The sequence below is a fragment of the Panthera tigris genome, chromosome B1 (genome assembly GCF_018350195.1).
Source record: "Panthera tigris isolate Pti1 chromosome B1, P.tigris_Pti1_mat1.1, whole genome shotgun sequence".
In the NCBI taxonomy this organism is placed as follows: Eukaryota; Metazoa; Chordata; class Mammalia; order Carnivora; family Felidae; genus Panthera; species Panthera tigris.
Genome location: NC_056663.1, coordinates 199,823,173 through 199,845,420, shown reverse-complemented (window position 1 = coordinate 199,845,420; position 22,248 = coordinate 199,823,173). Strand labels below are relative to the sequence as shown.

The window sequence follows — 22,248 nt, the reverse complement described above, 5'->3', positions numbered from 1 at the left end:
TCCTGGGCTGGAGCCTCCACTCCGCGTCCCCAGCCCCGAGCTCCTCCAGGCAAAGCCACAGCAAACTCTGAGACCCTGAGACCCTGCTCTAGGAAAGTGCCCGAACTCAACCCCTCTCTGTAGCAACAGGAGTCACAACAGCGAGACACAGAGAGATTCACAGGTACCCGGACTGGAGAATTGTACGCTTTTCGTTTTTTAATCAAAAGGAAAATACGGTAAGAAACATTTTTAGCACGTAGTTAAGAGCTAACGTCTGGCAATGTCAAAAGTTCCTAGAATTATCAAAACACCATGAATACTCTGACAGGTCAGGCTGGCAAAAAGCCAGCAACACAAGAGGAAATCTTCACCGTGAGCGGAGCCGAAAGCCTGGTGACCTGGCCAGCTGGAAGGAAATTCTGGCCCTGCCACTTACCACGGGGAGAAGCTGAACCTTCCTGGTGCCCGGCAGTTAAAGGGGGCAACAGCACGAAACTCACGGCCGCTCTGAGGATAAATGAAATGAAGCATGTCGTTTATGGGCACGTGGGCACGCCCCACGTCTGACCACAGCAGGTGCCCAGTAAATGCGAATTTCCTCTCCTTCAGCCACATAAAGAGCTGAGTGCCTGCAAAAACTGTGTTCAGACTGAGCTTTCGACACTAAAACAGGAACACAAAACAAGCGTGTTCAGTGAAGACTAGGACCCCTGCTCCGAATCGCCCAGGTGAAAGCATGCGGAAGGTGAACGAAGCAGGTCTGGCAGAGCCCTGGGGGCCAGGACAGCGGGACGAGGGCCTCTTCTGAGGAGAAAACGAATGACCTTTGAGGGCTCCACTGCTACCAAGTCCAACTTAAGTTCCTTAAGCCTCACAAACAAGGTGGCAGCCTTCAGGGAAATAAACCGAAGAGCAAGAACGAACTTCCATTGGCAACACGCTCTTAAACCAAACCCCGCAAGGGCCACGGCCACCTGTCCCCAAGCCCTTCCGCCTGGGGCCACCAGTACAATGAAGCCAGAAGCCGCGGCCCAGAGCACCTGCCTTCCGAGGCTGCGCAAACAAAGCGCCCGCTTCTCAGAGAGGCTGCAGGGTGGACTCTGGAAGCCTGCCAGGAGGCCAGCTGCAGATGCCGGCCTCCAAGTCACACGTTCTCTAAAGACAGGATCAGCCTGAATTCCCCGAGCCCATCCTTGCCAGCCTCCGCAGCCTCGTGCCGTCACCCTCGCGCCTCTCAAAACCCAGCCGCGCGGCCCCACTGCCCGGATGCTCTCCCCAGCTTGGCCACGGGCGCCCCTGGGGATCTGGTACGTATGCCGCAAGGAGACCCAGCCCACCTGCGAGGCCACCTCCTCTGAGAAGCCTTCCCCCACTCCCCCCGGGAAGCTGCGGATCCCCCTTCCTCTTGGGCTCTTTTGGGCCACACCCCTCACACAACTGTATTTACAGCTGTTTCCACGTCTCTCTGCTGGTTTCTAGGCTTCGGGCAGGTACAGCGCTAAGCTAACAGGTTCCAGATGCCACTGCCTGGCAGGGACTGAGGATTCAAAAATCCATTTGCGGAGTTAATCATTATTAACAACGATGTCCTAAGAGGGCAGGTTTCAGGGACAGTCCATCCAGGAAACCTCTGCTGAGAGCTGGGCTACGCTTCAAGAACATGGTGAGCAGCGGGGGTCACAAGAGGAGGAAGAAAATCCCCGCCGTCAAGTCCAGGCATCGTGTGCGGACAAGGGACACAGCAAGCGAGTGACGAGGAGTGACGACGGGCTACCGCGCCACCCGGTGAGCACCAGCGGGCGCACGATGGTTCGGAAAGTAAGAGACTTCCTCTCTCTGCACTTGCTTCCCAGAGCCTCAGACAAAACCCCTCGCCCGCAGCAGCGGCCGTGGCAGCAGGCTCCCTCCCCGCTTCTTCCGGGCCCAGGCGGCCAGCCACAGGCACGCGATACACGGTTAATGATGACCAGCCATCATCACCTCCCAGACCTGGAAAAACACACAAGACGTCAAGTGCAGACATGAGGAAGGCTTTTATCCCAGGCAACAAGACCACCTGCATTTTATTCACCAGTCACAAAACTGAGTTCTGTAGCGAGCAAAGAGGGAAGGGGCCCGAGACATTCGAATGCCCTTCTCCCCACGGGGGTAGGTCTGCAACACAAGTCAGGAAGCAGACGGCAGTGACTCTGAATGAGGTTCTGGAACACAATTCCATCTTGAACAGAAGTTTAATTTTCTTCTCTTTACTGCATATATATATTTTTTAAAGTAGGCTCCATGCCCAAAGTGGGGACTGAACTCACGACCCTGAGATCCAAGGTTGCTCTCTCTACTGACTGAGCCAGCCAAGCTCCCCTAATTTTCTTCTCTTTAAAAAGCGGTGGTGGGGCACCTGGGTGGCTCAGTCAGTTGAGCGTCCGACTTCGGCTCAGGTCATGATCTCACAGTTCGTGGGTTCAAGCCTCCCCGTCAGGCTCTGTGCTGACAGCTCGGAGCCTGGAGCCTCCTTTGGATTCTGTGTCTCCCTCTCTCTCTGCTCCCCTGCCACTCATTCTCTGTCTCTCTCTCTCTCTCTCAAAAATAAATAAATGTTAAAAAAAAGTAAAAAAAAAAAAAAAAAAGCAGAGGCACAAAGTCTTGACCAAGTCTTCGTCAATAAGCAGTTTACAAGGCCAAACCCAAATGACTCAGTTACGTCCCCGGCAGAAACACCTCCACTCGTCGGTGGCCCGGGGCAGAAATAATGCTGCCCACCCACTCGGAGGCGCCCTCCTCTCCACAGGCCTTTGCTCGCCGCCGCCCTCCCTGTCCCAGCTCTCACACCCCGTCAGCACCCGGGACACTTCTGCTCTCCCTGACCCTCCAAGGAGGGCACACCTGCCCTCAGTGCCGGATGTCCCATCAGCCCTGCTCCACCACTGAGTTCCATATCCTTAAATCTTTTTTTTTTCCATAGAGCACGAGTGGGGGACGGGGCAGAGGGAGAATCCCAAGCAGCCTCCTCACTCAGTTGGGCGGGGGCTGGAGTGGGGGGCGACTCAATCCCCCGACCCTGGGATCATGACCTGAGCCGAAGTCAAGAGTCAGATGCCCAACCGACCGAGCCGCCAAGGGGCCCCTCCGTACCCTTAATCTTGAGAGGAGACAGGTTCTGGCTCCTTTCCGTCAACCATGGCCTGGGGATACACCTGTCACAGGGTCAAAGTTTCAAGAGGGCAGGACCAGGTCTACAGCACCCAACACCCCCAGAGCATCACTAAAACTACAACTTAATGAGTACCAGCTTCTGTTCTAAGCTCCTAACATCACCATTCTGTTTTCATAGCCCTCATAGCCCTACGTGCTACGTATTACCCCCCCCCTTGTACAGAGGAGGAAACTGAGGCCCGTGGCTCACCCAAGAGCTCCGCTTTTATGTGGCAGCAGCTGGGGCCTGAACCCAAATCTGTGACTCCCAGGCCCCTCGGTCTGCTTTGCTACTTACACAGCTCTAACGCAGATGTCAGGAACCTCCCCAAATCCTCATCCCTCCCGTGAAAGAGCAGACTGCCTTCTGCCGTTTCCCAGATGGGAACGAAGCCAGGCTTGAGCCGCGGCTGGGTAGGCGAGGGCCTACCTGAGTCTTCTCTTTCCAACACCCACGTCATTCTGTACACGTCCCCTCCGGGTCCTTCATGCTTCCTGGGGAGAAGTCTGGTGAGACCGCCAGCCTCCTGGTAGGACTGGTGCACACACACACACACACACACACACACACAACACACCTACCTGCCAAGCTTTCACCTTGACTCTGGAGGACAGGACCAGTCAGGAGAAACAGGCTAGTTAAGCCTCTGAAGTGAGGTCCCCCCTTTTTTTTTTAAGTAATCTCTACACCCAACGTGGGGTTCAAACTCTCGACACTGAGATTAAGAGTCACGCTCCTCCGACTGAGCCAGCCAGGCACCCCCGAAAGGAGGTTCTGACACCAAGGAGAACCCCCTGATCTAGGTGGTATCTCCCATGTAAATGAGCCTGCTTTGTACAGGGCTCCACAAACACCAACCACTGTGAGTCCCTTTCTCTCTTTAATGTCATGGCTTACACAGAAAGGACCCTGGAAAGAAAGGCACAGGATGTTCTGGAACTCAGGTTCCTTGGCATTAACAATTAACATGAGCCGTCTCTGCCCACCAAGTGTGCTTTAGATGTTAGGCGCAGTGTTCAGAGTTCACACCCGCAATCTTTGTAACCTCCTCAGCAACCCCGAGAGTTCAAGGTACCCTCACCGCCAGCTCACACACGAGGAGACAAGGCACAAGGGGTGCGTGTCACGAAGCAGCTGTGCGAGGGCCGACCTGGATACGACTCTAAGCCTTCCTCTTCCTGCTGCCGCGCAAGCAGCCTACGACGGTGGGTTAATTTGCACGATGCAGAATGGGAGAGTCAACCACAAAAGTAAGTTGGTTTTTACGTGGGTTATTCTTCAGGATAAAAATAACCCTAAGACAGACTTTCCTGAGAGCTCAATATACTCCTCTGGAAGGTGAATGGCCACTGGCAGGTGCCTGGAACTTCACACCCTTGTTTACGTAAGTTTTGGCCCATCAGCAAACCAGGTAGAAACTGGGGGTAAACTGTTGAGGGTCCCCAAAGGCTCCTTCACAACCCTAAGGAAAAGACATTTACCTTTCACTGCCCAAAAGTAGTTGTATTTAAAAGGCATAGGTGGGACATTGTAACTTAAGGACTTTCACTGCACGGGCAGTGGGGGCCGGGGTGCCCCCACTTCCCTAAAGTATTTCAGTTACACAGAGTGATTTACCAAAGTGACTCATCGTCAGTACCTATAAAGTGACTGATGGGCAACTGACAGATTAGGAAGATACTCAGACCACGTAATCAAACCAGTGCAACTTATAATCTTGATTGCAGGTAAGAGAAACCATTCATTGAACACTCACCATGCACCAAACACGCTAGGTGCTATCGCACGCTCTAATCATCGCAAGCCTGCCAAGCACACTGAAGAAACTATGAGATTCAGAAAGGGTGAGTACATCACGTAAGGTCACACAGCAACAGGAACCGGATGCAAACCAGGTCTGACATCAAAGCCCACACAGGACTTGCTGGAACGTTTAAAGATTCAGACCCTAAACTTTGTGACAATCGATATGCTACAGGTTGAACAATTTTTACACTTCTCTGTAGGTCAGACTGCAAGAAAAAGGTTTTTTTTAAAAAAAATGAGGGGCGCCTGGGTGGCTCAGTCGGTTAAGCGTCTGACTTCGGCTCAGGTCGTGATCTCGCGGTTCGTGAGTTCAAGCCCCACATCGGGCTCTGTGCTGACAGCTCAGAGCCTGGAGCCTGTTTCAGATTCTGTGTCTCCCTCTCTCTCTCTGACCCTCCCCCGTTCATGCTCTGTCTCTCTCTGTCTCAAAAATAAATAAACATTGGGGCGCCTGGGTGGCTCAGTCGGTTAAGCGGCCGACTTCGGCTCAGGTCACGATCTCGCAGTCCGTGAGTTCGAGCCCCGCGTCAGGCTCTGTGCCGACAGCTCAGAGCCTGGAGCCTGTTTCAGATTCTGTGTCTCCCTCCCTCTGACCCTCCCCCATTCATGCTCTGTCTCTCCCTGTCTCAAAAATAAATAAACGTTAAAAAAAAAAAGAAATACACAAGAGGGCAAAATAATGCCGGTTCTGGAGGCAGACTGCGCAGGTTCAAACCCTGGCTCCCCTGCTTACAAGTTGTGTGACCTTGGAAGAGTTTAACTTCCCTGCACCCCAATTTCCAGTAGTACAACGGGAGCGATAATAGACCGTATCTCCTTAGGCAATGGGCCAGATTGGGCAAGCAATCTACATAAAGCCTTTAGAATCAAGCCTGGCATGGGCTGAACCTCAGATGTTGCATGGTGTTACTTCTTCCTGGGTACTAGACGGGGCCAGTCGGCTTAGGCCTGCTATTTAAGTAACTTATTTGCATAAAGCCCAGACTCGGCCACTTTGTGTCTCCAAGCCTCACTGTATAGTTCCTTCCTGTCACTAATACCTCACACCTGCTCTGTGGCACTAAGCTCTGGGCCTCCACTTCCCATTTGTAAAATGAGGCGATTAGCCCAGCTTATCTTCTGGCTTGGCAATCGAGAATTCTTAACAATTCAGGCCCTAGAAACTTCAGAGCCGCCCTGAAACATTAACAGATAACACACTCTCATTTTCCTAAAATCTTCTTTTCGTGTTACTTGTAAATACCTATTTTGATGGCACATCTTCTCCAAGGTCTCAAAGCTCTGTGACCACCCACAATATGCTGGGCAGGTGTCCCCTGTGTTGAGGCTGGGGACACGATGATCAGGAGCTTTGACCGACAGGGGAGACATATTCTGAAACAAGCTGCCCTGATAAGCAGGTCCTCAGCGTCAGCGAGAACTTCAACAGAACACAAGCGAGGGGACGCGCAGGCACGAAAGACAGGCCTTCACACACTGGACAGAGGGGAGGAGGGCAGTGGGGTGGAGGGGTGAAGGGGCGGAGGGGTGGAGAGGAATGGCAGGGTCAACAGAAGCCAGGTGGGGCGGCACTGAGGCTAAATGTGAGAGGGTGGGCCGAAGGCAGATTTTGAAAACTCAGTTTCACAAGCACGAAGCAAAGTGCTCAGCAGGAACCTGCTGGGACCGTGGAGGACACCAAGGCCCAGTGACCCGGCCACGTACTTCACTTCTTTAATGTTTCCCAAAGGATGTATTCACTCAATAACCCTGAGCCCCAAGTACATGCCAGGTGCTCATTAGGGTTGGGGATCAGCTGGAGCCCACAATCCAAAGGGGTCAAATATATACAACTGGAGGCGCCTGGGGGGCTCAGTCGGTTGAGTGTCCAACTTTGGCTCAGGTCATGATCTCACGGTTTGTGAGTTGGAGCCCCGCGTCGGGCTCTGTGCTGACAGCTCGGAGCCTGGAGCCTGCTTCGGATTCTGTCTCCCTCTCTCTCTGCCCCTCCCCCCTCATGCTCTGTCTCTCTCTCTCTCTGTCAAAAATAAATAAGCATTTATATATATGTATATATATATATATATATATATATATATATACACACACACACACACACACACACACACACACACACACACAACTAAGCCTGGGGGGGAGGGGCGGGCAGGTGGTTAAGAAGTCGGGAAGAAGTCATATGCAAACCTGAGACATGGGTTGGTACTGGCCAGATAAACTGGGCAAGGGGCAGCGTTCCAGAACTCCTCTAAGGACCAGCCCTTTGCAAGGAGTAGCAAAGCACTTAACAGTGTGCCGATGCAACCCTTCTATAAAGGAAGCCAAGACAACGAGGTGCCAACATCCTGCTGGTAGGGTCCCAACACGCCAGCCTCAACTAGCCTCAGTAAATAAAGTGAAGTCGATGCGCAGGAGCCTCCTGCACAGAGAACTTTCCAAAGCAAAGCTTTCAATTCCGTCCTGGAGAAAATGGTGCTGTGCAATTTTAAGACGAAAAGCGGGGGTGGGGGATGGTTCTGGCCAGGTAAGGCTCTGGCCGCTAAAATGCGCACCGCCCAGCCTGGGGTCTGAGGCCTGGGGTCTGCGGGGGGCCAGTCCTCCCGCTTCCTGCGGAAGCTAACTCCTCAAGGCCTCACCCCTGCTTCTTCACCGCAGCTCCCCGCCCAGAGAGGGCCGCCTGCGGAGCGCCCCGAACGCCAGCTCCACACCAGCTCCGGCCCCTTCGGCCGGGAAGGGGCCCGGGGCTCGGGGTCTCCCGCACACAAGGAGTCTGTGGCCCAGGAAAGGGGGTCTCTGAGGCCGAAGGAGTTCCTGGACAGGGACGGGGGTCTGAGGATGAGGGGGTTCCGCGGTCTAGCGACAGCAGGTCCGAAAAACAAGAAGGTCGGGAGCTCCGTCCCAGGAGCTGGGGGGAGGGGGGGACCCCCAGACGCCAGTGGCCCCCAGGTGGAGGGGCCCCGGGTTTCGGTGGTTCCCGAAGTGGAGGGGGCACAGGGGTCGGGGACCCCGAAGTGGAGGGGGACCCGGGGTTAGGAGGCCCCGAGGTGGAGAGGGTCCCGAAGTGGAGGGGTCCCCCGGGGGTCGATGGCCCCCGATGGTGCACAGGGTCCTGGGGGTCGGGGGTCAGGGACCCGCAAGGTGGAGGGGTCCCTGCAGGGCTGCATGCGCGCGCCAAGCCAGCTCCCCTCTGGCCCGGGGAGCCCCGCGCGTCTGAAGGACAAAACTTTTCATCAAGTTCCGGAAAAGGAGCGTGTCGCGCGCGCGTCTCTCGGAGAGGCTGACGAGCCGGGAGCCGCCGGGCTCCGCAATGTCGCCCGGGCCCCACGCTCTCCCCCGGTGCGGGGGGCGGCGGCGGCCAGGCGGCAAGGGGGCCGCCGGTGCAGGACCCGAACCCGCGCGCCCGGGCCCGGCCCGCCTCCCGCTCTCGCCGACGCAGCAGCAGGTGGCAGCAGCCCCGCGCGTCCCGTCCCCCACCCTCCCGCGCGGCGCGGCCCCCGCCGGAGGCCCTCAGTACCGGAGTTAGCGCGGCTCCGACGCCATCTCCGGGGCCCGCGGGCCCGCAGCCCAGGACCCCCGGGACCCGCGACTTGTGCGGCGAGGACGCTGGGCGCGCGGCAGGCTGTGGGCCGGGCAGGCAGGTGCGCGCGAGCTGCCCGGGGCCAACAGCGGCGCGCGCCCTCGCCCCGCCCCCTGATCCGCTCCGCCCCCTGATCCGCTCCGCCCCGCGAGCCCTCGCCCCGCCCCCTGCCGGCCGCCGCCGCTCTTCCGCCCGGCTGCCGCCCCCCCCCGCCGCGCCGGCGCCGCTCCTCGAGCTCGACGCTCGCCCAGCTGCCACTCCTCGGCTGCTCGCCCGCCCCCTGCGGGCCCCGGAGCGGCGTCGCCGACCCTTTTCTCTCCCGAGGGCCCAGCGGAGCCTCGAGGGGAGGCCCGAGAGGATCTTCGTGTCCGCACAGCGCCGGTGGACACCCGCCAGGGGCCTCCGTACCTGGTCGGCTCCACCCGCGGCCATCTTGGAAGTGGGAAGCGGCCGGGAGGGGGGAAGGGGCGCGAGCGGGCAGGGACCAGGCCTGAGGAGCCGAGCGGCGGAGCGCATCGATGGGCTCCCCTGCCCTGGGGCAGGTGTGCGAGGCGGGCGGATCCAGGCCAGGCCCCGTCATCCAGGCCTGGCCTTAGTCTCTCGGTCTGTTAAAGGGGCTCTTCTGGTAGTTCTCCTTTGTCGAGCTGTGACACGGTACTTAGCGCCGTTGTTCCCAGACTTGGCTGCACCTTAGTATCGCCTGAGGATTTTGAAAATTCCGACGCCCGTGCCGCGCCCCACGCCGATTAAATCACCGTCTCCAGAGGCAAGATAGTTTGGGAACCGCTGGCCTGGCGTGTATGTGCGTTATTTGGCATCAGCATTGCAGAAACTCCAGAGACAGGGTCTGTGATCATACAGAGTGGGAGAGGAGGTCGCAGGCCGCAGGTCCCAGGAGGGACGGGCAGGGAGAGAGGTCAGAAGCCAGATGCTGGGCCCAACCAGCCTTCCAGGACCATGCAAAGCCCTGAATGAGAACGCTCTCCTTAGCTGGTTAACTGATCCTAGCTCGTCCCCCTTCCAGAATCTAGGCTCCTGGGGCCAAAGCGGGCTTATCCTGTGTACTGCTAGATTCCCTGGGCCTGGCACATAGTTGGGGCACTTAAATATTTGTTGAATTGTTATATTCTGGGGACATGGAGAGCAGAAGACAGACTTAAGTGGCTGGGACCCGGGAGCCCTGAGGGCTGTCACTGGCAGAATTACCAGAGCGGAAACCTCAGGCGATCAGCTAAATCTAAAGGAGGATTTGAACTGGCAGAGGGTCAGGGACAGGAAGGGTAATCTCTCCTTCACGGAAAGCATCTGGAAGCCTGCATTGGAGGATTACTTTGCCCGGAGCTGTGGTCATTAGTGTTGGCCAAGGAACCCCCTAGCTTGTTTCTCCTGCCTGCGCGCTAGGTCTAAAAACTCAGCAACTGTTAGTTACAATGGCAGGAGGGGCCTCTTACAGTGCTTGGTGCATAATAGAAGTTTTACAAATGCCTACAATTCTGGGTGGTATTAAGGAAAAATAATGCCAGGTCTCCTTCAAACCCCAACATGCCTTCCCCAGCTTATTAAAGAAACAACAACAAAAAAAAACCCCTCTAACAGGAAAGTACAGACTTGCTTCTGACCTGACTTAATTAGCAATTTAATAAACAGGATTAATGTCTGCTTTTACAGTGTTCCTTGCAACTCCCCAAATCCCTTCCAGTCCTCATTCTGAGTCTTAGGGTTTTAAAACCCCACAATGACTAGGAACCATTGTTCTGAATCCAGAACCAAAAAAATTTGTGACCCACAGACTTGCCTTTGGCGCCCTCTGTCTGCCTTTTCCTCACCCTTTCCCCCATCCTGCTGCCCACCCCCAGCTCCCTGCCTAAGCCCAGAGTCCCTCCCTGGCCCACCCCCCCCCCCCCCAGTCATTGACACCCTCAGGGAGTCTAACAAAATTAAAAGTACAAAGGACTAGATAAGCTGTGTGGGCATCCGCACTCCTCCCGGAACCCTAGCATCTCCCAGCCCCCATCTGTGATACGGACACAATTATGTAGGGTGTCCCACCTCTGCCGCCTCACTGCTGACTGCCTTGGCGAAGCCATCCAGGCTCCCCCGTGCAGACTGGACCCCGGAATTTCCCAGAATGATGCTCACTACAGTGGTTCCCGTGAGGGCCGCAAAGCCATTGCAGAGGAGCGAGCGGTGGCCGTCAGCTCCCTCCGCTCAGTTCCAGGCCTGGGACTGGCCGACCCCTCCCTGGCTGTGCCCAGAAGCCTTCCCGCCCACCCCAGCTTTCCCCACCTACAAGGCTCACGGCACCTTCACCGTGCAAGTTGTGTGAGGGTTAGAGACAAAGGAAATGGCCGTGACGGCTAAATGTAAAAAATTGTCTGGCTTTGTCAGTTTCTGGCATGTTTGAGGAGCTCTTGGCACCTCCCAGTAATATAATGCGCAGAAAGTGTGTTGGTCAAAGGTGGGGGGAGGGGTGCTGGGAGTCCTCAGAGACACCCCCCCCCCCCCATGGAAGGTCATCTTCAAGCCTTGACCTCTGAGCCTCCCTGGCAGGGAGGCTTCCTAAGCAGGAGCAGGTGTCTGATACCCATGGAAACCACCCCTATACCAGCCCCATGCTGGGCTCTGGCCACACCAGAGCCACTGACCCCCCACAGTTCCTGCCCTCACGATCCCCAGTCTCAAGGGGCGGATAGACAGGTCACCTCCCAATTCAGCCCCATCTCCTTGTGGGGAACATGGTTAACCGACCAGATGCAGACCCCAGAGGGTCATAAACACAGCGTCAGGACGCTGACAGGTCCTCAAGGCCATCCCTCAGAGGGGAAACTGAGGCCCAGAGGGCAAGTGGGGTAGGAGGTGGGCACAGGATGCGGCCAGAGGTCTCCTGCCCCGTCAAACCACCTTTGCATCCCTTCTCAGGAGAGGGGGATGTAGTCTCCCAAACACACATTTTCTCAGACTCTTCCTCAGCCCCCAAATGTGAGCTCCATAAATATTTGTTGATGGATGAATAAATGTTGCTCGTGGCTGGCCCCGTACCCGGTGCCATCCCAGCTGCTCTGTGCCCTCCTGGCTGTTCACCCCATTAGCACAGTTGAGCCCCACAGCCTACCAAGCTGGCTCAGTGACTAGCCTTTTGCAGGTAAGGAAACGGGCGCTGGGCAGTGAGGCTGCTCGGCCGGGAGCCCCAAGCTTGTTTTCCGCTGTGCAGAAGCTCTCGCCCGCTCGCCATCCTCCCGCCCACCCTCCGCCACCCCAGCCTCTGTTCAGAGCCACCAGGGCCAGTCTGTCCCCACGAGGTGGAGGCGGATTGAACAGCTTGGTTTATTTCAAAGGAGCATCCCCCTGGCCACGCGTTTTCAGAAATCCACCAGAAAGCATGTCCTTTCTGCCTTTATTCCTTGTTGCATTAACCTCCTTCACCACGGACATGGGAGCGCTCATTTTCTTGGAAACAGTGCCTGGAATTTGGGGTTCTCTTGTTGCTTCTGGAAATCGAGCGAAATGATTAAAAAACAACAACAGAAAACGGAGACGGGGCTAGCCCCGAGAGCTGGAGGTCAGCCTTCCCACAACCTCAGGCCCAGAGAAGAAAACCAGAGACAGAGCCTGAAAAGTGCCAGGACCAGAGAAGCCACCGTGAGCCTCCGCACTTTGCTGCGAGAAGCAGGCCTCAGGCCCTCACACCAGAGCCATCAACCGGTACTCTACCCACTGTTTTTTTGTTTGGGCTTTTTAAAGTTTATTTTTCGAGAGAGCGAGAAAGAGCGGGGGAGGGGCAGAGAGCAGGAAACAGAATCCCAAGCAGGCTCCGCACCGCCAGCACAGAGCTGGACTTGGGGCTCGATCTCATGAACCCCGTGAGATGCTGCCCTGAGCCGAAACCGAGCCTGGGACGCTTAACCAACCGAGCCGGTGCCCCACTCACAGTTTTAACGGGTGCAGTGACCTGTTTCCTACCAGTAGTAGATTAAAATCAGTGAATGCAGGGAGGCAGAACTCCTGATAGTAACACAGTCACGAACAAGGGCAGGCACGGCTCCGACAAAGGAGAAAGCAAAAGAAAAAAATTATAACATAGAATCTCTTTGGTCTAATAACACACCTGAAAGGAGCAACCCTGATAAAGTTGCCCCAGGGGCCTGGGCGGCTCACTCAGTTAAGCGTCTGACTTCAGCTCAGGTCATGATCTCGAGGTCTGTGGGTTCAAGCCCCGTGTCAAGTTCTGTGCTGACAGCTCAGAGCCCGGAGCCTGCTTTGGATTCTGTGTCTCCCTCTCTCTCTGCCTCACCTGCCCACGCTCCTCTCTCTCTCTCTCTCAAAAATAAATTTAAAGCAACATTACAGTATAATCAAAGAGTATGGAATATTCCACAGGCATTAACAGGAAGAAACACTGACGGTGAGTATCAGAACACAAATGATTATCTTCTGTCCCTACACACTTTGAAACTGTTAGATTTCCCGACAAGTACGTGCTCTGTTTATGACGAAGACGTACTAAGATGTTCACTGATGGGGAACCAGTGGATTTCAAGCAGCACAGTCAACCTTCGGATGAGGGCTGTGCGGCCCGGGCCCCTTCGTACGGAAGCCCTGAGATAAACGAGGCAAACCCCATTCCCGGGCTCGTGCTCCGTGAGGCTGGGGACCCCGTGCACCGCCAGACAACGCAACAGAGCCGCGTGCCTGCGGTCTGCAGGGTCCACGCTCTGCAACAGCGTCTCCAACCATTCTAGCAACCCTGTGAGGCTGTACTGTTGCCCCATTTTACTGGGAACGCTTGACCCCAGGTGGATCTGGCCCCAAATCAAAGGTCACTCATTCCCAGAGCACCCCACATAATAGATGAGAAAAAGTGGGTTACGATGAAACCAGTGGACCTTCCAACTTCTGGAATGCATGGCCTTGCTGGGGCGAGGGGGAGCCCCCCGGGGGCCCCCTGTGGCCTCTGGCTTCCTGAATCTTAAGAGGTGCCCAGGACTGGAGGCCTTTAAGGCTGTGGGTATGAAGGAAACAGAAAGTGCCTGGGGGTGAAGATCCGCGTTCCAGCATACCACAGTGGAATTTTCCAAATAGCCTCGTTTTTTAAAGGCATCACTCAGTCGCCTGCCACCGCCACCATCAGAAAGCAGAGCCTGATTTAGAAGCTGTGGGGTCAGGCCCCACGTGGGAGCGCACGAGGAGGGTGCAGAGGGGGCAGCTCCGTCCCACACGTGATGATCCACCGTGGGCCACCCCTCGTGGCCACCCGTGAGGCTCCGTCACCGGGCCCGAGGTCTCTCCGGACTCAACCCAGACTACCTGGGTTGTCCTCACATCCGAGCTGTTGCCCCGGCTCTGCCCTCTACCCGGAAGCCCTGACTCCCTTCTTGCTCTAGGTCCCGGGCCCTCCAGTGAGTGACTCCCAGTGTTACCCTGGGTGCTGCCGTCCCCCAGCCACCGCACCCCGTGTTGGGCTCCCGGCCGCCCTCCCGGATACCCCGTGGCCTTGTAGGGTCTCCGCACCGTCCTCCGGTCCCTCGCAGGCAGCCGGGACCCACACCGAGGAGGGCAGACTGCAAAGCCCCACTGAGCCTTGCACCTCACGTGTGTCTGCTCCCTTCATCCCCGCACCTGCCTGGGTCACAGAGAAGAAACTGAGGCTCAGACAGGGGAACCTTCCAGCCCAAGTCCCCACAGCAGCTAAGTACACGGGCAGGATCTGAACCTCCTGCCCCAGGGGGTGAGACCCCACCCACACTACACTCACCCCTCGCTGAGTCTTGGTTTGCTCACCTGTAAAATGGGGATGGCCGTCGATCACCACATCCGTGGGCTCTTGGGAGGACTTGGGAAGACAGGGCTCCTGGGGAGACGGGGGGCCGAGTGGGATCAGGGAGGGGCAGGTGGGGGTCTGCGTGTAGGAGGGGGCACGCGCAGCACCACTCAGAGGAGGTGAGGGGGTGGGTTCCGGGGCGCATGGACTCGGGTCCACGCTCTGGGGGACACAGAGGCCGGCCAGCCTGCCTCAGCTCCCCATCAGGGCTCCAAGCAGGTGGCTGAACCGAAAACGTACAAGTGCAAGAGGCCCCCACAAGCCCCTCCAGAGGCTTATGCGGGGAGACCACGGAGGGTGAGAAAAGAGGCCCAGGTTCAGAGCCAGAACCCGGGGCGCCGTCCCAGGCTAACGGCTCACTACACCGGTGTGCTGATGCGGGGGGGGAGGGGAGCTTAACACATCTGGCGGGAGCCCCGAGGTCTGAAGGGTGGGAAGGCTCTTCTGTCTGCCCCGCATCAGCCTGGCCCTGGGAAGTGAAGCCCAGCAAGGCTTTGGGCCACCCGTGTAGGGGCGCGGACACCGACCCCTCCCTGGGGCAGACAGGGCGTGAAAGCCTTGCTGTCCGTCGGCCTCTAGGAACCCAGGGGAGGGGCGCCAGTGCAGGCAGGGGTCTGCAGGCTCCAGGCTCCAAGCTGTGTCAGCCCAGAGCCCCACGCGGGGCTCGAACCCACCAACTGGGACATGCGAAGTCGGACGCTTAACCGCCTGAGCCAGCCAGGTGGCCCGGCAACGGTCCCTTCTGACCCCACCTGGACTCGTCAGAATTAGGCTCCACTGCTGAGCGAAAACCTCACTTTCCCCACTTCTGACTTACTTGTTTTCATCTTCAGAACCAGCGTAATTATGGGAGGTGTCAAATCTCTACCAAGGAGAGATCACGGTGCAGTGAAGCCCCAGGCCCGCAGCTCAACCCTGACCCTCCCCGCACACGGGGGTCTATTTTCCCCGCACTTTGAAGTGCATCTCAGGTCACAGCCTGGTCTATGCACATCCCCGGCAGCAGTCTTTTTCTTGTCCTTCTTCTGTGTTTCGATTCCTGTTTCGGAGAATGGTGGAGGCTGGTGAAGAAATACGGACCGTGTCGGGCCACGCCGGTCTCCTCCGTGTCGCCCAGTGTCGGTGGATGTGCTGCTCAAGTGGGCACAAAACTGTCAGCACACCTGATAAAATTAACAAGAATTCCTCAATATATCCCAGCGTCCCAATTATCTTTAAAAATGTCTTTTTATAGCAGCCAAATCAAGTTTCAAAGGCAACAAACTGGACTTGGTACATAGACCTCCTACATCTCTTTTAATCTAAATAGTTCCCCCTTTGATGGGGCGCCTGGGGGGCTCAGCCGGTTAAGGGTCCGACTTCGGCTCAGCTCATGATTTCACCGTCTGTGAGTTTGAGCCCCGAGTCGGGCTCTGTGCTGACAGCTGGGAGCCTGGAGCCTGCTTCGGATTGTGTCTCCCTCTCTCTCTGCCCCTTCCCTGTTCATGTGTCTTTTTCTCTCAAAAAATAAATAAACATTAAAAAATTAAAAAAAAAAAAATAGATCCCCCTTTGAAACAAAACCAAAAATGAACTATTGGGACCTCATCAAGATAAAAAGCTTCTGCAGAGAGAAAGAAACAAGCAACAACACTAAAAGGCAGCTGATGGGAGGGAAGACGATATTTGCAAATGACATATTGGATAAAGGGTTAACCGACTATAAAGAACTTATCCAAACTCAACACCCCAAAAAAATAATAATCCAGTGAAGAAATGGGCAAAAGACATGAATAGACACTTCTCCAAAGAAGACATCCAGATGGCCAACAGACACATGAAAAGATGCTCCACGTCACTCATCATCAGGGAAATAGAAATCAAAACCACCGTGAGATGCCACCTCGCACCTGTCAGAATGGCTAACATGAACAACTCAGGCAACAACAGATGTTGGCGAGGAAGCGGAGAGAGGGGAACCCTCTTGCGCCATCGGTGGGAGTGCAAACTGGTCCAGCCACTCTGGAGAACAGTGTGGAGGTCCCTCAACAAGTTGAAAATAGAGCTACCCTAAGACCAGCAAGTGCACCACCAGTCGTATCAAGAATGAAATGTCGCCATTTGCAACGACATGGATGGTTCTAGAGTGTATTCCACTAAGCAAAATAAGTCAGAGAAAGACAAATACCATATGATTACTTTCCTACATGGAATTTAAGAAAGAAAACAGAGGAACATAGGGCACGGGTGGGAACAGAAGAGAGGGAAACCATAGGAGTCTTTTTTCAGAAGAATCTATTCATTTTTTTTTAAGTTTATTTTTATTTATTTTGAGAGAGAGAGAAAGCAAGCAAGGGAGGGGCAGAGAGAGAGAGAATCCCAAGCAGGCTCTGTGCTGTCAGTGCAGAGTTGGACGTGGGGTTTGAACTCACGAACCGTGAGATCATGACCTGAGCCGAAATCAAGAGTCGGATGCTTACCCGACAGACACACCCAGATGCCCCCAAATCATAAGGGACTCTTAATGATAGAGAAAAAACCGAGGGTTGATGGAGGGAGGTGGGGGGGGGGGGATGGGCTGGATGGGTGATGGGCATTAAGGAGGGCACTTGTGATGAATCACTAGATTCTATTCCTGAAACCAATCATTGCACTCTATGTTAACTAACTAGAATTTAAACAAAAATTTGAAAAGAAAGACAATAGTTCCTCCTTTGTTTCTCCTGTGCCATATATTTGTTGGTGACACGGGATCACGTATCTTGTGGAATTTTCCACATTGTGGATTTTGCCTAGTGGTGGCATTTAGCAAGCTCCTCTCCCCCCACCATTTCCTACAAACTTAGACTTTCATCTCGAGCAGTGGTTCTCAGCCGAGGGCGATTTCGCCCCCAGAGGACATTTGGCCAAGTCCTCTGAAACGGGTCCCTTGGGAAGCTCTGATTTGGGGACAGAAGCAGGGACCCGTCTCGGGGTCACTCCGAGAGCCCAAATGTGTACTTCCTATATGTCCCATGAGGAGCCAGCGGCTCGCCTCACTTTGAGTGATGTCACCTTGGACTAGCGGGTCCCCATGCTGTCAGTGTCACCACCTGATGGGTTAGCATCATCTCGGTCTAACCACGAGGGCTGCAGAATATGGGGAGACCTGTTATTTTTAGCGTAATGCAGTTATGACTTTAATGCTCCCTCACACACAGTTTTCAAAGGGCTTTTCCATCCAGGACCAAATAGCCAAACTCACTGCTATGCTGGAGGCGGGCTGGATGATCTCCGAGTGATTTTCTCCAGACGAGGAGTCCGGTCAGAACAGGGACACGGCCTGTGTAAGACCCCGTAGGTCAACAATAGCACCAGGCTAAGCCCAGACAGGTTCACCTGCCCAGAGCTCCATTCACAGGAGTCTCCTGAGCTCGCCCGACTGTAGGAAAGGGAGGAAATGCCACCGCGAGCCTCTTTTAAAAGCTGCAAAAGTTCTAGAAGATTCTCTCGTGTCAGCTGATTCTAAAATCTCTACCCATAGGTGGGGGGATGGGCTAAACGGGTGATGGGCATTAAGGAGGGCGGGCACCTGTGATGAGTGCTGGGTTTTATATGTAAGTGATGAATCACTCAACTTTACACCCGAAACCACTGTTACACTGTATGTTAAACTAGCTTGGATTTAAATAAAATTTAAAAATTATATAAAAATAAAAATGCTCTTAAAAAATAAAAGAATCCCTATCCAACCTCGGAGACCACTGTTCCGCCCAGAACGAAACGGTGCCCTGTTCACACCCCTTCATGCTCCCTGTGACCTCTAGGATGAACCCTTCCCAAGAGGTATTCAAGGCCCCTCACAGACTGACCCCTCCCACCTCCCCACCTCCGTCTCTTCCCGAATCACCGTCCCCACCCCCGCCATCCCCACCTGGACCTGCCGGTCGGACTCCCATCCACTCAGAGATGCTGGTGTGGTTTGACCAGTTGACTCTGGCGGCCACTAGAGGGGAAATCGCACCTTCCCAGCACCTATACGTGCTTTCCTCTAAACCTGGCATAGGTCTCCCCTTTCTGGTTTTACAGAGGAGGAAACTGAGGCTGGAGAGTGTGAACGGCTTGCCAAGGGCCACATGGCTCGAGTTAGGACTAATGGCTGGAGGCGGTTGGCCCTGGGAAGGGAGGGTGGAGGCTCCTCGCTGCACACTCCATCCGGTTTCCTGGGCCCAGGGAGGCGAGGCTGTGCCCGAGCAGCGGTTTCCCCTGCTTTCCGCGATCGGTGGCCAAAGCCGGAAAGCCAGACGCTGCCAAGAAGGAAACCACTCTGTCAGCTGCCCATCTGGACAGTGATGGCCGGAGACAGGGCCTCTCCAGATGAAACGGGTAACTCACTCTGGAGGAAGGGCCACGCTCCCTCCGACTGTGTAGAATCAGCGGTCGTGCCTCCCTCCTCCCCGTGCCCTGCCCAGAGATGCCACATGACCTTGGCGAGGCCGCCCGGCCGGTCGGGGCCGAGCTGGGCCTCACCACCAGCCTCACCGCGGGACTTCCCGTGGCTCCAGACGGGCTGCCAGGCAGGGAAATTCATGGGTAAGATAAGGAAGAGCCTTCTGATGTAGAGGGCTCCGGGACTTGGAGGGGTCCTCACCCCTGCCCTCAAACCCCATTAGGAATGGTCGTGGCCCGGGTGGGCTGGAGAGACCCTCTGAAGGTTACGTAGGAGAGACGGAGAGGACGCTGTAGGACCTGTATCGCCAAAGAACTAGGGCTGCAGGAGGTTTACGGACTTAGAAAAATAAAACGTATTACCGGCACCAGCTTTAGGGCCTGGCGCACAGTAGGATCCTCATACAGATCTGTTGAACAAATGAATGTTTCCAAACCCTATTTGAGACCAAGGCCAGAGATCTCTGTTTCCTCCCAATTAGCAGCTTAATGCCAACATGAAGACACCCGGGCCCCCAAAAGACCCCAACTCGCGGTCCCCAAGGCTCACCAGCCTTGTCCGGGTAACAATGTCACCCGTGATGGCACTAAGCTTGGGAAAAGCGTATGTGAGTGGGGGTGACCCAGGTTCAGCGTGAGGAAGTCACCCAGAGATCAGCGTCTCTCCACTTCCTCCCCCCTGCTCAGGAAGGGGCGGTGCAGGTGGGGGGTGGGCGTCTGGGCACACTGGAGGGGGGTGGTGGGGAGGAGCCCAGGACCACCAGACCGGCATCCTGTCGAGGCCCTTATGCGGTGAAGGGCAGGGGGGGCGCCGGGAGGGGGCTGCCAGGTGCCTGCAGGCTCCCTAGGGTGGGGCATCGAGGCCTTGCAGGTGGGGGGGAGGGGGGTAGCGACCAGATCAGGAGCGCAGGGCAGCGAGGAGCCAAGGGCCAGGTCTGCCACTGACAGTTGGGGGTCCCGCACGTCTCTGAGCATTTCCCAAGTCCGTGATCACTGGGCCGGAGCGAGGCCTGAGAGCGGAGGCGCGTCAGGTGGCCTAGCAGGGAGCCAGGGCACCGGGCCGCCCTTCATCGCTGGCTGGCAGCGTGGGTTCGCAGGAGGATGCGGTGGACACGGTTGACGTTTGTGACCAGCAGGAGTTGGGGCCCCTGGCCTGTGAGAGGAGCCGGAGTCAAGCCCGGAAGGGGGTCAGGACTTGGCGAGGCCCTCGATGACCCCTGGGGAGCCGTGGGGTGGAGCCTGGGGTTTAGGGCACCCGGGCCAGGCCTCCTTCAATGCCCTTTCCTCTTCAGCAAAGGGAGAAGGCAGCAAAGGAAGAAGCTGTCCCCTGGCTGGGCCAGCGGCCTCAGGCTCCCCCACCAGGCCAGGCCCGCGGTGGGTCAGGTTCCCACGGGGGGGTCTCCCCTCCGCCTGGGGGTCTGAGGAGGGGCTGGGGCAGTGGAGGAGGGGCGGCCACAGGGGCGGGAAGGCGGGCCCCGGGCCCCAGACCCTGCGGCAGACTGCAAGCTCGGCACGGCACGGGCCTGGATGGCTGGGAAGGGCCCGGACGCCGGGGACGTGCTCTGGCTGAGGCAGGGGTCGGGTCAGAGCAGGAGCCCGGGGGTCGGCGGGGGAAGTGGGGCTGACTGGCCCACGACACAGGGGTGTGTGCGGAGCCGGACAGAAGCCTGCGGAGATGGATCTCCCCGGACCGTGCCACGAAGTGGCCCCGCGTCTCAGCTGCAGCCGCCCACGTGCCTGCCCCTTCACCCCAGACTCTGCTCTGACGGGCCCCCCGGCCCGGACACCACCCGGAGCAGGGGGGACAGTGGGACCTCACCCCTGAGGCCGGGGCTTTGCTCCCCCCGCCGTCGATGCAGCAGGGGAAGGAAGGGGCCGCCTGGGGACGGGAGCTCCTTCCGAGAGGTACCGACGGGGTGCGACAGCCTCCCGGGCGGCCGCCCCAGAACCGCGCCTCGCGGACTGTGTCCTCGCTGCCCGGCTGTGCCAGTTCCTCTTTACAACCGACTCCACGGGACGCGCGGTTATGGTCGCCACTTACACGCGGTTCGAATCTTGGCTCCACCTTTCAGCGGGTGCCAGACCTTAGCGAGTGCCTCGGTTTTGCCGCCTGTAACACGGGGCAAACGCACCCACCTCGCGGGGTTAACAGGGCAGGACACCTGGAAGAAGGCCACAGGCAGGCGGACGCCGTCCCGGTGTGAGGCGGTGGCATCCTCGCCACTCACCGCTCGGTCGGGTGGGGCGACCGCTCCTGACCGCGTCTCTCCCACACCAGTGACGCGAGGCGGGTGGCGGGAAGCTGGGGGCGGCTGTGACGCGGCAGCTCCCTCCCCGGCCCCTGTGCCCGCAACAGAGCCCGCCCGTGATGCCATCCACCCGCCGGCTGGGCCCTCCTTTCTGTTCCTGGACTGCTGTGCAGACACAGGCCACCGGGCGCTGCACGGCCACTTACCCACGTGCCCAGACTCTGCCGGGGGTGGCGTCTCGGTGACGGGAGCAGCAGCATCAATCACGAGAGCAGCGGCTGAACGCTTGGCGGACTTTGAGGGAGGGCCTTACGCCCTTGGCGTGAGCAGCACTTGGCTGTGATGTCACAATCCCGGGGACAGAGCCCAAGCTCCGGGTGGTCGTGCGAGGAGCAGAGGCCCAGCCCGGCACCCCCACCCCACGCTGGCAGGTGCAGGCACCCGGGAAGCGAGTACGCGGGCCACGGGGCGCAGCTTCCGGGGACGATCCGCGCACCTGCACAGGGGACCTCTCTGCTGCGCTAACATCCTCCAGTCCTGCCTCGGGCACTTCCGGGGAGCTCGCTGTCCGCGCCACCTCCCCGCCCGAGTGGGCACTGCCGCTCTACCGGTGAGGGCTCAGGTCACACCCCTGCAGTCATGATTAAGGTAGACAGATCCTGAGGGCGCCTGGGGGGGGCTCAGTCGGTTAAGCGCCTGACTCCTCGTTTCGGCTCAGGTCGCGATCTCACGGTGTGGGAGTTCGAGTCCCGCGTCGGGCTTCACGCTGACGGTGCGGAGCCTGCTTGGGATTCTCTCTCTCCCTCTCTGCCCCTCCCCCTGCTCACTTTCTCTCTCAAAATAAATTTTAAAAACTTAAAAATAAATAAATAAAGAGGTGGATCCTGGAGGTCTCCTGAATCCCAGCGACCGGTCAGTCAGAAGCTAACACTGACTGTTAGGCAGGAGACCCCGTTGTAAGCATTTGACTTGCATCAGTTTACCCAATGTCACACAGCCAGCAGTTGGACCTAGGTTTCCACATTAAGAGGGCCCTTATCCAGGGGTCACTTCAGATATGGGGCACAGGGCAGGGGGGGAGGGGGGCACGGGATAGGGGCTTTGTAACAAAAGGAGTTGGGGCAGCCGTCCAACTAGCTGGTAAAAAATGAGGCTGAATCCTTAAGCCTCGCTCCTGGTATAAAATACACACGCTTCAAGGATCAACTCTCCAGGGGCGCCT

The 22,248-nt window shown here is 57.0% G+C and overlaps 2 protein-coding genes across 12 annotated transcripts in view; both read right to left on the bottom strand.

Annotated features, from left to right (window-relative positions):
- Window positions 1-9,022, bottom strand: part of TBC1D14 (TBC1 domain family member 14) — a 106,843-nt gene extending 97,821 nt beyond the window's left edge. For 2 of the 4 annotated variants that reach the window (XM_042985018.1, XM_042985019.1), the window contains exon 1: window positions 8,961-9,022. The gene's annotated coding sequence lies outside the window, so the exon portion shown is untranslated. The remainder of the gene's footprint in view (window positions 1-8,960) is intronic. The other 2 variants (XM_042985015.1, XM_042985016.1) reach the window with 1 other exon arrangement.
- Window positions 9,023-11,863: 2,841 nt separating this feature from the next.
- On the bottom strand, window positions 11,864-21,315 carry LOC122238134. Of its 8 annotated transcripts, none has more exons than XR_006217103.1 (8): window positions 21,233-21,315; window positions 20,819-20,939; window positions 18,263-18,635; window positions 17,594-17,671; window positions 15,188-15,533; window positions 14,331-14,400; window positions 14,061-14,172; window positions 11,933-12,040 (listed from the first exon to the last, which is right to left on the bottom strand). XR_006217103.1 is itself a non-coding variant. In XM_042985012.1 (7 exons), the coding sequence occupies exons 1-6, from the start codon at window positions 21,284-21,286 to the stop codon at window positions 14,138-14,140; spliced, it is 693 nt and encodes a 230-aa protein (XP_042840946.1). In that variant the 5' UTR covers window positions 21,287-21,304; the 3' UTR covers window positions 11,933-12,040; window positions 14,035-14,137. The 8 variants fall into 8 exon arrangements, 4 of the variants coding, with proteins under 4 accessions (XP_042840944.1, XP_042840946.1, XP_042840945.1 ...); XR_006217104.1 differs by having other exon boundaries at window positions 20,819-20,887; window positions 21,233-21,290; XM_042985012.1 differs by lacking the exon at window positions 20,819-20,939 and having other exon boundaries at window positions 14,035-14,172; window positions 15,451-15,533; window positions 21,233-21,304.
- Between the last annotated feature and the right edge of the window lie 933 nt (window positions 21,316-22,248).

Excerpts from the sequence above, each read along its gene's own strand:
- LOC122238134 (XM_042985010.1), bottom strand. The coding sequence starts at position 21,286 with ATGCTGCTGCTCCCGTCACCGAGACGCCACCCCCGGCAGAGTCTGGGC. Across the intron at positions 18,636-21,232 it reads GGCAGAGTCTGGGCACGTGG|CGTCTGGCTTTCCGGCTTTG; the intron begins GTAAGTGGCCGT and ends CCTTCTTGGCAG. Across the intron at positions 15,534-17,593 it reads AGCCCGCCTCCAGCATAGCA|GTGTGCTGACAGTTTTGTGC; the intron begins GTGAGTTTGGCT and ends TAATTTTATCAG.